The sequence below is a fragment of the Heterodontus francisci genome, chromosome 7 (assembly GCF_036365525.1).
Source record: "Heterodontus francisci isolate sHetFra1 chromosome 7, sHetFra1.hap1, whole genome shotgun sequence".
Lineage (NCBI taxonomy): Eukaryota > Metazoa > Chordata > Chondrichthyes > Heterodontiformes > Heterodontidae > Heterodontus > Heterodontus francisci.
The window spans coordinates 49256949-49273727 of NC_090377.1; the positions used below are offsets into that span (position 1 = coordinate 49256949).

General features: G+C 43.4%; 1 protein-coding gene across 6 annotated transcripts in view; it reads left to right on the forward strand.

Annotated features, from left to right (window-relative positions):
* cfap221 (cilia and flagella associated protein 221) overlaps nt 1-16779 on the forward strand; it is a 295786-nt gene that overhangs the window by 20977 nt on the left and 258030 nt on the right. For 5 of the 6 annotated variants that reach the window (XR_010975322.1, XR_010975323.1, XM_068035142.1 and 2 more), the window contains exons 2-3: nt 8853-9013; nt 10467-10567. Coding sequence is in view for 4 of the 6 variants with exons in the window: in XM_068035143.1 (XP_067891244.1) it covers nt 8853-9013; nt 10467-10567 (262 nt within the window). In the remaining 2 variants the exon portion in view is untranslated. The remainder of the gene's footprint in view (nt 1-8852; nt 9014-10466; nt 10568-16779) is intronic. The other variant, XM_068035141.1, reaches the window with a different exon arrangement.

The following is a 16779-nucleotide window of genomic DNA, read 5'->3' on the forward strand; positions in this document are numbered from 1 at the left end:
TGATGGCAATGGTAGAGCGAGGGATATGTCAGGCCATAAGGTGACCGATTGTGTTTGACTATGGTTGTACTGCTGCTGATGGCCCACAGCGCCTCATGGATGCCCAGTTTTGAGTTGCTAGATCTGTTCTGAATCTAGTCCATGTAACACGGTGGTCGTGCCACACAACAAGATGGACTGTGTCCTGAGTGTGAAGATGGGACTTTGTCTCCACATGGACTGTGCGGTGGTCACTCCAACCAATACCGTCATGGACAGATGCATCTGCGATAGGCAGATTCGTGAGGGCAAGGTCAAGTAGGTTTTTCCCTCTTGTTGGTTCTCTAGCCACTGCCGCAGGCCCAGTCTGGCAGATATGTCCTTCAGGACTCGGCCAGGTATGGTGCTACCAAGCCACTCTTGGTGATGGACATTGAAGTCGCCCAACCAGAATACATTCCTTGCGATAATAAAAGCAAAAAGTGCTGGAAAATACTCAGCAGGTCTGGCAGCATCTGTGGAGAAAGAAATAAAGTTAACGTTTCAGGTCAGTGACCTTTCATCAGAACTGCGGTCACTGACCTGAAACGTTAACTTTGCTTCTCTCTCCACAGATGCTGCCAGACCTGCTGAGTATTTTCCAGCACTTTTTGTTTTTACTTCAGAGTTCCAGCATCTGCAATATTTTGCTTTTATTTACATTCCTTGCTACCTTGAGTGCTTCTTCCAAATGGTGTTCAACATGGAGGAGTACTGATTGATCAGCTTTGGAGGGCGGTAGGTGATAATCAGCAGGTGGTAAACACATGGCCTGTATTTTATTTGATTCTATATGACTTCTTGGGGTCCAGAGTCAATGTTAAAAAACTCCCACAGCTGCTTCCTCCCAACTATACCACTGTGCCACCACCTCTAGTGGGTATGTTCTGTCCCAGTGGCTTATCCAAGGATGGAGATGGAACAGCCTGGGACATTGGCTGTAAGGTATGATTCTGTGAGTATGATTATGTTAGGCTGTTGCTAGGCTAGTCTGTGGGACAGCTCTCCCAATTTTGGCACAAGTCCCCAGAAGTTAGTAAGGAGGACTTTGCAGGGTCAACTGAGCAGGGTATGCCTTTGTAATTTCCAGTGCCTAGGTCAATGTCGGGTGGTCTGTTGGGTTTTATTCTTTTTTAGATTTTCTGCAGCTGTTTAATGCAACTGAACGACTTGCTAGGCCATTTCAGAGGACAGTTAAGAATCAACCACTTCGCTGTGGGTTGAACCACCGATAGTGAACATTTGTTTTTACGAACATCTGGTAGTTCCACTATCACCATTATTGAGACTAGCTTTATATTCCAGGTTAATTAATTGAATTTAAATTCCACCAGCTGCCGTGATGAAATTTGAACTTTTGTGTTGGGAGCATTAGTTTGGGCCCCTGGATTACTAGTTCAGTAACATTACCATTATGCCACCATTCCTGGTAGAATTTCAGAAACACGATGAACAACTTCATAAAATTATTTTCCATGGTGTCATGCTATACATTGCCTCAACTCTAGTTTACAGTATTTAGAACTCAAAATATGTAGAATTTTTTTTTAAATATGTTGACTTGTGAAAATGTTACATTTTTGAAAAAATAGGGAAATTGAATGCGCAGGATTTGTAACTGTAATAGATATTTAACAGATGGCTGCAGGAAACAAACTATCTATTTATTAACAAAACTTCACTTAAGTGCTATTAAAATCATGTCAATAAAGCTGTGAAAGTAGTTTTTTATCTGAATGCTTTATGTTTACCAGCCGATTTTAAGAATGGTAGTAGAACAATAAATACAATACTTGATTGACTTTAAAATACAAATCAATTTGCTCGCTATCTTAATATTTCCCTGTTCAATATTTTATGTTCAATTAAATGATTAGGATGAATTATAAAGTAATTAATAAATTCAGTAAATTAAAATAGATGAAGAAATCTCTGGGAAAGATCTTTTGCAACACTCAAAAAAAATTAAAATGAGAAATAGTAACTGCATATGAGGTTTGTTGTTTATTTAGCATCTCCTCTTTCCTCTCAGTGACCCCAGACTATTTCACTGACAAGGGTGGTTAAACAACGGGCTAAATTTTTGGGTCCTGCTGGGACGGGAATGGATGTGAGTGGGGGTCGAAAATATTGGCGCTGGCCAGCGTGCTGGTTTTTTCTTTATTCATTCCTGGGATGTGGGCGTCGATGATTAGGACAGCATTTATTGCCCATCCCTAATTGCCCTTGAGAAGGTGGTTGTGAGCTGCCTTCTTAAACCGCTGTAGGGGGGTAGGTACATCTGCAGTGCTGTTAGGAATTATGCCCTTCCCATCGCCAGCGATTTTCACTAGAGTGGGTGGAGAGCAGTCCCATGAACCCACTCTGTCCATGATTAGGGCCAATTAAGCTGGTTGAAGAGCTTATTAACGGGGAATGTTGTGATTTTCATAGGAGCGCATGGGTCGCACACGCTGTCTGGGGCAGTCTAGGTTGAATAGAGGCGGGTACCCCATGGGGAGCCAGTCATGGCTGCCCCAGGGAATTAGCTGGGCCCCAAAAGAGCATAAACTGTGTAGAGTGGGACTCTCCCATTAGCAGACAGGTGACATCAGGACAGTACAGGTTGCGGGGAGAGTGGACAGTGACAACCCAGGCAGTGCAAGGGGTTATCACTGTCCTGGCAGCGTGGGGGAATAAGAGCAGGGGGAAAGGCTCCCAAGCACAATTGGGAGGCCACCTGTGCACAAGGAAGGCTGCAGCTAGCAATAGGAGCACGACTCAGATTTTGGGCCCAGTGGCAAAGAGCAGCAACACCCAATGCAGACTGGAGCACTGGGCATCAATAGAGCAGAGGAGAAGGAAGAGCGGCAGGAAGGACAAGGAAGCCATACCATTAGCATAGGACCTGCCGCCGAACACAACGTACCTTGCGGTGACCAAGAGCCAAAGATGCAGGAGACTGAGACTCTCCAGACAAATGGCCACAGACGTATGTGGGCTTATCACTAAAGACCTCACACCTCGCATCTCTGGTCACCATGCCCTGCCAGTAGCTGTCAATAACTGTGGCCTTGAACTTCTTTGCTTCTGATTGCTTCCAAAGATCAGCTGCGCACCTTGGTGGCATCTTGAAAACAGCTGCACATCACTGCATCCCGCAGGCCACTGATGCCTTACTTGCTGGAGCTGGACATTACATTTATTTCATGACAGATAAGGCCTTGCAGGCACAGAGAGCAGTGTGTTTTACCACCATCGCTGGACTCCCCCAAGTGCAAGGCATCATCGATTACACCCATGTGGCCATCAAGGCACCCAGTGACCAGCCAGTCAGATTCATCAACAGGAAGGGCTTCCAGTCTCTCGACATTCAGCTGGTCTGCGACCACAACAAGAGCTTCCTGCATGTGTGCGCCCGTTTTCTTGACTCCTTCATTCTGCAGAAGTCCAGGCTGCCACAGCACTTCACTCCATCCACCAAAATCCGTGAATGGATTCTAGGGGACAAGGGATTAACCTTCAAGAAATGGCCACTCACCCCTGATTTCTAGGCACAGTCCTGGAGGTCATACTGGAGGCTGTGAGGAAGAGGAGGGAGGTCTTTTTCCACGAGGGTGGCAGGAGGAGGCCGCCCTCCTAAACCATCAGACATGGCTGGACATCACTGCCACAGTTAGTGGCAGAAGTGTGGTCAGACGAACCTGGATCCAGTGTAGGAAAACGACTTGATACGCTCTGGCCAGCTGAGTGCTACACTCAACTCTCAGGATATGTCCCTGGGTATTCACCCTCCAGTAGACACACCAACTGGGGAGCACAGTTGAAGTCCTTGCAAATAGAAATAAATTTAAAAATTACTGAAGGGATGTGAATTTCAACTTTTCGCAATATTATTCTCATGTATAAAAAGCCTTGAAAAAGTTACACATGGTTGAATGAGATGCAACTGGGTTTTTGATGCCTACTATGTCATAAGTAGTGTTGAACAACCTCTCCAGCTCTGAAAAATTAGTTAAGTACAGTTCTGATCACCACATTCCAGGAAGGACATAATTGCCGTGGAGAGAGTACAGAGGAAGTGTACAAGAATGTTGCCAGGGTTTGAAAATTGCAGCTATGAGGAAAGATTGGATCAGCTAGGGTTGTTTTCCTTGGAACAGAGGAGGCTGAGGGGTGATTTAATTGAGGGGTACAAAATTATGATGGGCCTAGATAGAGTAGACAGGAAGGACCTGTTTCCACTAGCAGAGAAGTCAATTACCAGGGGGCACCAATTTAAGGTGATTGGTAGAAGGATTAGAGGGGACATGAGGAGAGGCCTTTTCATCCAGAGAGTGGTGGGTGTCTGGAATTCGCTGTCCTGATCAGTGGTGGAGGCAGAAACCCTCAACTCATTTAAAAGGTGTAAAAACAAGAAATGCTGGAAGCACTCAGCAGGTCTGGCAGCATCTGTGGAGCGAGAAGCAGAGTTAACGTTTCAGGTCAGTGACCCTTCTTCAGAACTGGCAAATATTAGAAATGTAAAAGGTTATAAGCAAGTAAAGTGGGGGTGAGGCAAGAGATAACAAAAGAGAAGGTGTACAAAGAACAAAGAAAATTACAGCACAGGAACAGGCCCTTCGGCCCTCCAAGCCTACGCCGATCCAAATCCTCTATCTAAACCTGTCGCCTATTTTCTAAGGGTCTGTATCTCTTTACTTCCTGCCCATTCATGTATCTGTCTAGATACATCTTAAAAGACGCTATCGTGCCCGCGTCTACCACCTTCGCTGGCAAAGCGTTCCATGCACCCACCACCCTCTGCGTAAAGAAATTTCCGCGCATATCCCCCCTAAACTTTTCCCCTTTCACTTTGAACTCGTGTCCCCTTGTAATTGAATCCCCCACTCTGGGAAAAAGCTTCTTGCTATCCACCCTGTCTATACCTCATGATTTTGTACACCTCAATCAGGTCCCCCCTCAACTTCCGTCTTTCTAATGAAAATAATCCTAATCTACTCAACCTCTCTTCATAGCTAGCGCCCTCCATACCAGGCAACATCCTGGTGAACCTCCTCTGCACCCTCTCCAAAGCATCCACATCCTTTTGGTAATGTGGCGACCAGAACTGCACGCAGTATTCCAAATGTGGCCGAACCAAAGTCCTATACAACTGTAACATGACCTGCCAACTCTTGTACTCAATACCCCGTCCGATGAAGGAAAGCCTTCTTGACCACTCTATTGACCTGCATTGCCACCTTCAGGGAACAATGGACCTGAACACCCAAATCTCTGTACATCAATTTTCCCCAGGACTTTTCCATTTACTGTATAGTTCACTCTTGAATTGGGTCTTCCAAAATGCATCACCTCGCATTTGCCCTGATTGAACTCCATCTGCCATTTCTCTGCCCAACTCTCCAGTCTATCTATATTCTGCTGTATTCTCTGTCAGTCCCCTTCAGTATCTGCTACTCCACCAATCTTAGTGTCGTCTGCAAACTTGCTAATCAGACCACCTATACTTTCCTCCAAATCATTTATGTATATCACAAACAACAGTGGTCCCAGCACGGATCCCTGTGGAACACCACTGGTCACACGTCTCCATTTTGAGAAACTCCCTTCCACTGCTACTCTCTCTCTCTCTCCTGTTGCCCAGCCAGTTCTTTATCCATCTAGCTAGTACACCTTGGACCCCATGCGCCTTCCCTTTCTCCATCAGCCTACCATGGGGAACCTTATCAAACGCCTTACTGAAGTCCATGTATATGACATCTACAGCCCTTCCCTCATCAATCAACTTTGTCACTTCCTCAAAGAATTCTATTAAGTTGGTAAGACATGACCTTCCCTGCACAACCATGTTGCCTATCACTGATAAGCCCATTTTCTTCCAGATGGGAATAGATCCTATCCCTCAGTATCTTCTCCAGCAGCTTCCCTACCACTGACGTCAGGCTCACCGGTCTATAATTACCTGGATTATCCCTGCTACCCTTCTTAAACAAGGGGACAACATTAGCAATTCTCCAGTCCTCCGGGACCTCACCCGTGTTTAAGGATGTTGCAAAGATATCTGTTAAGGCCCCAACTATTTCCTCTCTTGCTTCCCTCAGTAACCTGGGATAGATTCCATCCGGACCTGGGGACTTGTCCACCTTAATGCCTTTTAGAATACCCAACACTTCCTCCCTCCTTATGCCAACTTGACCTAGAGTAATCAAACATCTGTCCCTAACCTCAACATCCGTCATGTCCCTCTCCTCGGTGAATACCGATGCAAAGTACTCGTTTAGAATCTCACCCATTTTCTCTGACTCCACGCATAACTTTCCTCCTCTGTCCTTGAGTGGGCCAATCCTTTCTCTAGTTACTCTCTTGCTCCTTATATAGGAATAAAAGGCTTTGGGATTTTCCTTAACCCTGTTTGCTAAAGATATTTCATGACCCCTTTTAGCCCTCTTAATTCCTCGTTTCAGATTGTGCCTACAATCCCGATATTCTTTCAAAGCTTCGTCTTTCTGCAGCCGCCTAGACCTTATGTATGCTTCCTTTTTCCTCTTAGCTAGTCTCACAATTTCACCTGTCATCCATGGTTCCCTAATCTTGCCATTTCTACCCCTCATTTTCACAGGAACATGTTTCTCCTGCACGCTAATCAACCTCTCTTTAAAAGCCTCCCACATATCAAATGTGGATTTACCTTAACAGCTGCTCCCAATCTACATTCCCCAGCTCCTGCCGAATTTTGGTATAGTTGGCCTTCCCCCAATTTAGCACTCTTCCTTTAGGACCACTCTCGTCTTTGTCCATGAGTATTCTAAAACTTACGGAATTGTGATCACTATTCCCAAAGTAGTCCCCTACTGAAACGTCAACCACCTGGCCCAGCTCATTTCCCAAAACCAGGTCCAGTATGGCCCCTTCACGAGTTGGACTATTTACATACTGCTCTAGAAAACCCTCCTGGATGCTCCTTACAAATTCTGCTCCATCTAGACCTCTAACACTAAGTGAATCCCAGTCAATGTTGGGAAAATTAAAATCTCCTATCACCACCACCCTGTTGCTCCCACAGCTTTCCATAATTTGTTTCCATATTTGTACCTCTATCTCACGCTCGCTGTTGGGAGGCCTGTAGTACAGCCCCAACATTGTTACCGCACCCTTCCTATTTCTGAGTTCTGCCCATATTGCCTCACAGCTCGAGTCCTCCATAGTGCCTTCCTTCAGCACAGCTGTGATATCCTCTTTGACCAGTAATGCAACTCCTCCACCCCTTTTACCTCCCTCTCTATCCCGCCTGAAGCATCGGTATCCTGATAGATAGGACAAGGTCACAGAATAGCTGACCAGAAGGTCATGGAGCAAAGATATGTTAATGGTGTGTTGAAAGACAAAGCATTAGTACAGAAACGGTGTTAACGAACTGAAAATTGAACAGCCGCAAGTACAAACATGAAAAAAACAGTGGGTAAGCAAACTGAACAAACTAAGATGAAATAAAATAAAATAAACACAAAAATAATTTTAAAAAGGAAAAAGAAAAAAATAACTAAAAATAAAAGTAAAATGGGGGGCCCGTCATGCTCTGAAATTATTGAACTCAATGTTTAGTCCGGCAGGCTGTAGTGTGCCTAATCGGTAAATGAGATGCTGTTCCTCGAGCTTGTGTTGATGTTCACTGGAACACTGCAGAAATCCCAGGACAGAGATGTGAGCAGGGGGGAGTGTTGAAATGGCAAGCAACCGGAAGCTCGGGGTCCTGCTTGCGGACTGAGCGGAGGTGTTTCACACAGCGGTCACCCAGTCTGCATTTGGCCTCCCCAATGTAGAGGAGACCACATTGTGAGCAGCAAATACAGTATACTACATTGAAAGAAGTACAAGTAAATTGCTGTTTCACCTGAAAGGAGTGTTTGGGGCCTGGGATAGTGAGGAGAGAGGAGGTAAATGGGCAGGTATTACACCTCCTGCGATTGCAGGAGAAGGTGCCATGGGAAGTGGATGAGGTGGTGGGGGTAATGGAGGAGTGGACCAGGGTGTCATTTTCATTTTCATTTAAAAGGTACCTGGACCTGCACCTGAAGTGCTGTAACCTGCAATGCTACAGACCAGGTGCGAGAAGGTGGGATTAGAATCGTGGCTAGTTTTTTCAGCTGGTGCAGATATAAATGGCTGAATTGCCTCTTTATGTGCTGTATCTTTTCTATGGTTCTATTTATGGAATTTCAAATTTCTCCACTCCAAGATAAAAGTTCCATAGATATTTAAAAAAATGTTTTTAAAGGAGTTTGTTTGTGATATGTCAGCTTCTAACTTAATCCAATGTATGTGCACAAATCTGTATTTCTCTTTCTGTAAAATTGTGAAAAGTGAATGATAAAATCTGCTTCTTGCTTCTTGGTTTTCTGTCTGTGAAAATTCATCAATGTGATTGGTTGCTTAGCTTGCTTGATTGCATTACTGTTGCTGGATGACACAGATCCCCTATACCTTGTGCCAGAATGCAGTTAACATCGGGAAAGGTGAAATCCATTACACAGAGCTCGCTAGATCTTTGTGAACAGCTTTCTTTAAGGTCAGTGGTGAGCACGGTCACTTCACTGCTGATCACAAAATCTGCCGTTACCCTTCATCTTCAGATAAAGGAGGCTGCAGTACGTGTGGCAATCAACCTTCTTTGACTTGTGTAGAAAAGTGCATTGCAGATTACTTCTTACTTGTTTCAGAAAAGGTATTTATTTTACAAAGTTGCAAAGCATCGCATTAGCTAAAATTATTAATTTTTATAATTTTAAACGTGATGTCAGAAGTTTTAAGAAGTAACTATTTTCTTTTGCATGTTTCTGTTCTGTGGATCAAAGCAGGTTATTTGAATCAAGTGTTATTATGGAGGTGGAGAAAAATGCTGCCTTGCCGTTCAGCAGTCTTGGCCACACCCTTAAGAACCAAACAACTCTTCCTAAAGACATTTTGGTGGAGGAGCCCAAGCGTGGAAATGTGCCAAATCATTTACTGGAAACAAGTAAGATTACCCTGGGAAAATAATAGAAGCAGCTAACATAATTAAAAATTGAGTAGAGTCTTATCCTTGATAAATAGCTGATACAGGAATAAACTTTTAATACAACACAAATACATTTTCTTCTGTTTTCCTTGTGAATAACTATTTGGGTTTTAATCAGTAAATGCATATTCGATATCTATGCCCCTTTGCATGTACACTCTACTCCTAATCATTCAGATGTTTTTCGAACATAATATTTTGCATTATCAAATAAGTGGAATTAGTTAGTAGTTAGCTAACACAGTACAGGGTGGAGGTGGGGGGAATGGCTTTTAAAACTCTGAATTATCAGTACATTTGAATTAAGTGACTTTGAATAAAGTAAACTATATGCACATATCCCAAATACATTGAAGATTTTTACCTAGAGCTTATTTTATAACATTCCACTGTCAATTTTCACATTGAATTTATATTGAGTGGTCAGTGGGGTGGGGGGTCATTTGATCCGCCCACCGAGAGCCATCAGTGCGATGGCAGGTCAATTTTCATGGGCAAGCCTTATTTAGATACAACAGGGAAGCTGCCATCACGAATCATGCTTCTTAAAGTTCACAGTGAACAGGATGCAGTACAGGTGGAATGGACAGCCCAGGAAACAGCTCACCGGGGAGCAAGCTCATGTTTTGACTATGCTGAATAGAACAAACTTGCATACTTTGGCAGCCAAGCTTTTAATAGAAAATACAATCTTGGCCCCCATCCACCCAATTCCCACCTAGAGTTAAAATCAGGGCTATAGTTTTAGTTGTAGTAGTACTACAACATAACTTCCTACATAAAAATGTGATTGTTGCCCTGTTATGGAAGGTATATAAAAATCGATTGGTCAGGAGTTATTTCCCCCCATCTTCCTTCAGAAAAAAATGTATTTGAGTACGCAAAACAATAGTTGCACTATTTGCAAATTATTAACTAAACCTTTCTGTAAAGTAGGAAATTCAAACTGTGGACTACTATGATGATGCAATGAAGTAGAATAAACTCTGATTGCTGGAAGTGACAGGAAATGAAATATGTACCTATTTATGAAACAAGGTTTGATAGGTGACACTTTCAGTCATACAAAACTCACTGATAGTAAACAAATGATTTAAACTTGCTAAACTTGAAAACAAACATTTCAAACTGCATAAGCTTCAATCTAAATAATATATGTATTGGAAGGATAGTTCAGTCTATTCCAATAAGGATGAACTGTTTTGTTTTAGCTATGTTGTAAATCAGATGATAATGAAAGACTATGTTGTGAAAGATAGATTGCACATGAGGCATTTTTTATTCTGAGTATATTACAAGGGCTGTAGTTTGGAAAGATTTTTTGGTGTGATGATGCCTGTTTCTAGAAGTAAGTCAAGAATTACTCTTTTGGGCACTATGTTATTTTACTTTTTTTCATACTTCATTACAGAGATCTTTGCCACATTAGAGAGAAACAAAGTGATTCAGGCTGTCCCTGCTGTTTTGCATTTTGGAGGTTATGAGATTGGAAAACATCACCAACAGATTCTGGTAGGCTGAAAATTTACAACAGAGTGATGTATTCTAACGATATTCCTAATAAACCCAAGTCTATTCTTTTGACTCCTTTATTAATATGTAGAAGATAAGTAATGTGCAACTGTACAATGTATTTTTTTTTATAATTTTACACATTTATGCTTTTAAAGAATGGATGCTGGAATTCTAACTATCCTAATTATTAGTGCACAATAAGTCATGTGGCTAAATGTAGTGGTCATATAGCCTCTATCAATAGGAATACATTGGTTCTGTATTTATACTATCAGTGACTATACATCATTCATCGCTAGAGGCTTTTCTTTAAAAAATCTTTAATGTGGAGTCTCGGGTTGTTTACTTTCTGTACAACTAGACCCATTAGAGACCACTGTGTTGATAGCTTCAACAAATCTAATATGTTAGTTTTATATTTCTCTGAACTATTCAAAGAAGCATTAATGGACATAGAATTAAGTGCAGGGCTATACTTCAGCATGCAGCCTATACCTTACTTCACCCAAAATATTACGGTCTGCTTCAAGCAAGAGATGGAGCTTATATAAAGAATATTATGAATCTAATATCAATTATGTTTTATGGATATAAATGCATTGTAAGGGAAATACAAGAAAATAACAAATTTGTTCATTTAAACACAGGTGACAGCCGGTTCAGGAAAAAAATTAGGACGTTTATTGTTACAATAATGGCCGGAATTATATGGCCCCACACAGCAGTGGGCCAGTGGCAGGGAGAGGGGTGGCAGTAAAATTGAGTGGGAGGTGAGGGGTGCCGTTCCCGATGCCTTCCCGCTTCCGCTGCAATTTTACGAGGGGCGGCAGTGATGACAAATGGCCCGCCTGCCCCAGACCAATCAAGGCCCTAAAGTGGGCAGTTAACTGACACTTAAGGGCCTTCTCCCGTCGCTGCCGCTGGTATTTTACCAGCAGTCAGTGGCGGCTCAGGCCCCCAGATCACCACCAGGTAAAATCTGGTGGTCTTCTTGCAATCTGGGGGTGGGGTGCCCTCCTGATCAGGCACACTGTGCCCCACGAGGGCCCCCCTCAATGCTTAACAACCCTCACTGCACAACATTTCTCCCCTACCCCTAACCGACCTCCCCACCTAGCCTAGCCGGGGCCCAGCCAATTGTCCCCGGCGAGGTCCCAAAAACTTGTTTCCGGAGCCATCATCCCTCTTGCTTCTGTTGGCTGGGTGCAGCCCAGCAGTGGCCACCGCTGCTGGGATTCTGTCGGCCAGCTGATTGGCCGGCAGCTCCATTAAGCAGGACTTCCTGCCTCAAGGAGGGTGTAAGTCCTGCCCAAGGCCAATTAAGGGCCTGAAGAGCATAAAATCCTAGCATGGCTCACCAGGCCAGATGGAGGCGGGCTCGCCTCGACTTTTTGGCCCATGGGCGGGGCCTCCCACCCAACATAAAATTCTGCCCAACATTTCTTCTTGTTTGAATTAAATATGTTATCTAAGCTGTGCCTGCTGTAGTTTTATGTCTGTTATCTGCATCAACACATAAGCTAATTTTCTTCCTTATTCTGTAATTGTCTATATCTTATTTTTTTAATTTGGTATTTTCTGCTTTAGCTTTAACTAATTAACATCTGCAAAAGCTTTTCTCCCGAATTTAAATATTCTCTCCATTCAAACATTCCTTCCCCAAAATACCTAAAATACCCTAAAATAATCATAATTAAGCAACACATTCTCTGATGTAGTCCCAATATTTCCTTGCTGTATACCATTAAAAATAAAATGAATCATATAACAAACACCAAAATATTCACAAAATCAAAAGCTGTGGAGTGGAAAAGGAATCTGGAACTAAAATAATAATTTAAGAAGTATGTGCCTGTATTTAAGGGAGAGGGACAGAGAGAGAGAATTGGGACAGGGAACAATTTCATGGATGGAGAAAAAAGATTTTAAAGCAGAAAAGATATGCCAGAAGAGGGCAAGAACTTCACTTCTGCTCAGGTCCACGAATGTCACTATGGTGAAATAAGAGCACAATCCACATAAATCTAAGTGTATGCCACAGATGACCAGCTTATTAAAAAAATCTGCTCTTGCAAAATAAAGGAAGATATTAATTAATATTATTAATAAAATCTATAAACTATTGACTATAAACTAACAATAAAAGTTGAAGAAGAAAACAAACTTGTGCATGTAGAGGACAGGGTGTGCAACTATGCGCCTGTTGCAGATGACTCATACAGCATACTATATTCGTGCAGCCTGATCATTATCACAAATCAGGCATGCAGCTAGGTCTAACTGGGCCATTTATTGGTTGCATGCCTGTAGGGGGAGCTGGATATCAGGCATCTATGACTCCACTGAAAGATAGCCAGCACTTTTTGGAGGCCCTGGTGCAAACAATGGATGTGGGGTGGGGGGGGGGCGTGTGGTGGGGGTGGGTCACCTTCTTCTCCACTGGGTGCAGGAAGCCTTCCAGCCTAAACTTTCAACAGTAAGAAGAGATTGCAGAGTATGTAAATGCCAGGAGTTTACCACCCACAACATGGATGCAATGCTGGAAGAAATTAGAGTTGTTAAGGTAAGAATAGTGCTCTCTGTTCACAGATGTATCACTTGCAGTTTCACTAATCACAGCATTAACAAAACATGCCTCTCCCCCTTTGCTTCACTCGCCAACAGTCACTGCATTGCATTTCACCACACCTCGTCCTCCTCATATTCACATATTTACCAATATTATAACCCTCACTTACCCGCAACTCACATCTTACACATTGACTATTGTTAAGTCTGGGTGAAGAAGGGGTCTCAGGCTCCCATCTTGCCCCTTTCTTTGTTTCGTCATAACAGGGTTTACTTTTAAAACCCAGTGATTTTTAGCTTACCACCTGAGTGAACCCTTGCTCACTGCGCTCTAATCGTAATTGCAAATGAACCAATCAGACAGGTTTTCTTGAGTTTAAACAAGAAAGATGTAAGTTTATTCGCCTTATGACTCTTACCTGGTTAAAATTACTAAAATACGCGATGCAATCACACTCGCATGCATACAAGAGAAACACACACACACAAATAGATACAGAGGGGAAGAAAGAATTGGGGGAAGGCAGTGGGGGTTGAAGTAGTGTGGGCAATAAATGGAATACAGGTACTGTCCTTGATTGAAGTTAAGGTCATGGAGTTCTCACTGGGGCTCAGTGCACAATTTCAAACTTGCTTCTCTGGTACCAGAAGGCCAAAGAGGTGCTTTGTCTGCAGTCTTGAAGTTTACTGCCACTGTGGCTTCATGAGACTTTGCTGGAGAGAGAGACAGAAAGAAAGAGAGTGACTTTTTCTTCTGCCAGTCCAGTTGCAGTCTTTCTCCTTTCTCTGTCACAATTCAAAAAACCCAGTCTTACCAGCAGGTAGGTCATGTGACCATCTCTTTGTTTGAAACAGAAACTTCTGGGAGGGTTGTTGGATTTCAGAGCGGCCCAGACATACTCAGTGGGGGGGGTGGAGTTTTGTCCCGTACTAAGTTAAAAGCTGTTGGTGTCTTTTGATCATAACTATTGTTCAGACCAATCTTGTTAATTGAATCAAGGAGCATTTCCATTGTCTCTCCATTCATGTCTCTCAGAATGCAAATGTGCAATCATGTTTTCAGCCACTCAGTTCTGTTTTTTTTAAACAAGTTCTTTGCAATATCCAGTAAAAAGTTTCAAGTAATATCCCATATGATGAAATTAATACGTTTCCATTTGGCAGGTGTGATTTCCATCACACTATCAACTATTCAAATATAACAGGTACATTCTCCAAAAACCTCAAGACTCACAGAAATCTACTCTGTCATTCTTGCAGGAGAAGGTTGCACACAACTCCAGGCATCAGGCTCACACCAGGGAAGGATCAATCTGCCTACATACCCTATATCCCCTTGAAGAAGGCATTTTTGGGCAGGTGCAGAGTCAAAGCTCTGGCAACTGGCAGCGCTGGAGGAGACATTGGGCTGAATTTATGCTCCTGTTAAAGGCGGGACCATCGGCTTGGGGAGGCCGGATAATCCCTGCAGAATTATCCACCATGGAACCAAGCGCCATAACGCTCTTTTCCAATTTTGTCAGAAGCGGGGAAGTACCGTGGCAGCACTGACACCCCAATGCAACGACATCGTAATTTAAATGTTCTACATACTGATTTAAATGCATTTGAATGTCATTCACCGTGATCCAACAAAGCGTTCTCCATTTTGTGTTTGAGGTGTGGCACTCACCTGACTATAGTTTCTTGACTTTCAAAAGCTGGCACCACCAAGGTGAAAGTTCTCATTGCCTTGAAAGGGAAGGTAACCTCACCGGAGTTTTTTTTATGGAAAGTGGGGTTTGCAGCGGACATTGCCGCAATGCTGAATCAATAAGGGGATTGTGTGTGGAGGGGGATTGTCTGTGAAGGGGGGTAAGCTCTGAAAATGTATAAGCTCTGTTTGTCGGGGGTGGGGGTGCATTACAAGGTAGTTTAAATGATGTTGGTCTTGTTGTGAAGGCTCACACTTTTGGTAAAGTTGTCAGACCAACATTAATCCCAACTATAGAGCCACCGCAGGCATCACGCAGAACAAAAATTGACAAACGTCTTTGCCCAGACAGATTTCATTTTGGTTTGGAAGGAAGCTGAAGGTCTGAAGGGAATAGGCATGGGTATGATTCGCCCTGTTTTCCTGGATCCCCTTGCCGTGTTGAGGTGTTTCCACTGGAGGCAGGCCCATGAGACAGTTGCGGATCAGGAGGAAGTTTCTAGACACAACCAGCAGCAGCCGGCAAGGCAAAGACGAGCTGAAGTACGCCAGCGAATCTACAGGACTCAGTTAACCTACCTGCAGATGTCTAAGCAAAGGCTGCAGCTTTCCAAAGCGGCCGTCACAGACCTATGCGGCCTTCTTAATGACAAAATAAATATGAGTGCCCAATATATTCATCACCATACATGTAGTCCCCTACCCCAATACTATCTGTTTCTCCTGAATGAAGGGCAACAACATTGTGAGCTAGTGCTCATGTGACATCATTCATGCAATAAAACCTCATGCTCATTGCCATGTTAATGATGTGAGTGGTCATATTGGCAATGCTCTAAGGCTTATGATGGGATTCCAAGAGTCACAATTAAGACATATTGGAATGTGCTTTTCAAGCATTGGCACTAATTAACATTTAATTAAAGTTAACATGACATATCTGTGTCACCCATGAATACTCGTGTATCTAGGTGATATTTTAATACGTTTTTGGGTGCTCCTGTGTGGAGTAACCCCTGGGTTAGCAGCTGCTTATCATGACACCCCCTTTGGCCTTGGATGACTTTGGCAGTCATCCTCTAGTTGCTTGAGGCCTGGAGGGCCCCGGCTCCCTGAAGGCTTCCTGCACTGGTGCAGGACTGTCCTCAGGTGTCGTAGTTGCTGGAGCTGGACTCACTGGCGGAGGGGCTGAAGAGCTGGTGTCCACACTCGAAAGGCCCTGAGGGGAAGCCCCAGATGTAGAATGCATCCTTTCCTCATCCCACTCAAGTCTCGTTGGAACCTCCTTGCTCACCAGAGAAGGACTAGGGGTGGGAAAATTCTCCAGGCTTATGGTCCTTCTCTCACCCTGCCACTGTCGATACATATGAACATTGTTACGACCAAGTGAGGTCCAGGAGTTCCCTGTCAGCTTTTGCCTGTTTAACTGTACCAGGGTTAAACTTTTAAAAAAACATTGTGTGCTCGATTTCCCTTAGTGAATCCTTGTCCACTACTTTCCAATTGTAAGGCAAATAAATCAGTTCTGACAGGTTTTCTTAGAGTTTAAACAACAAAAGTAAAAGTTCATTAATCTTAAATTCTAATCCGGTTACCGACAATGAATGTGCGGCGCGACACGCTAGCATGCATACGCAATAAACACACACGCAGATAGACAGAAAACTAGAAAAGACTAAAGGGGAAAAGTTTGAGGCAATATTTGGGTTTCTATTCTACTGTCCTTTAAGTTTGCTGTGAAGTCTTTGGTTGGCGGTCAGATTGCAAGTCGTTGGAGCCCAGTGCACGCTTCAACTTTTTTTGAGTTCGGAGTCTTTTCTGTCTTGAGGTTTATGGGTCTGGTGGCTTGGGAGACAGCGCGAGAGAGAGAAAGGCTTCCTTGTTCCAGTTCAAACTACTTCTGCCTTTTTCTCTGTGGCACAATTCAAATAAACCACAGGTTGCCCAG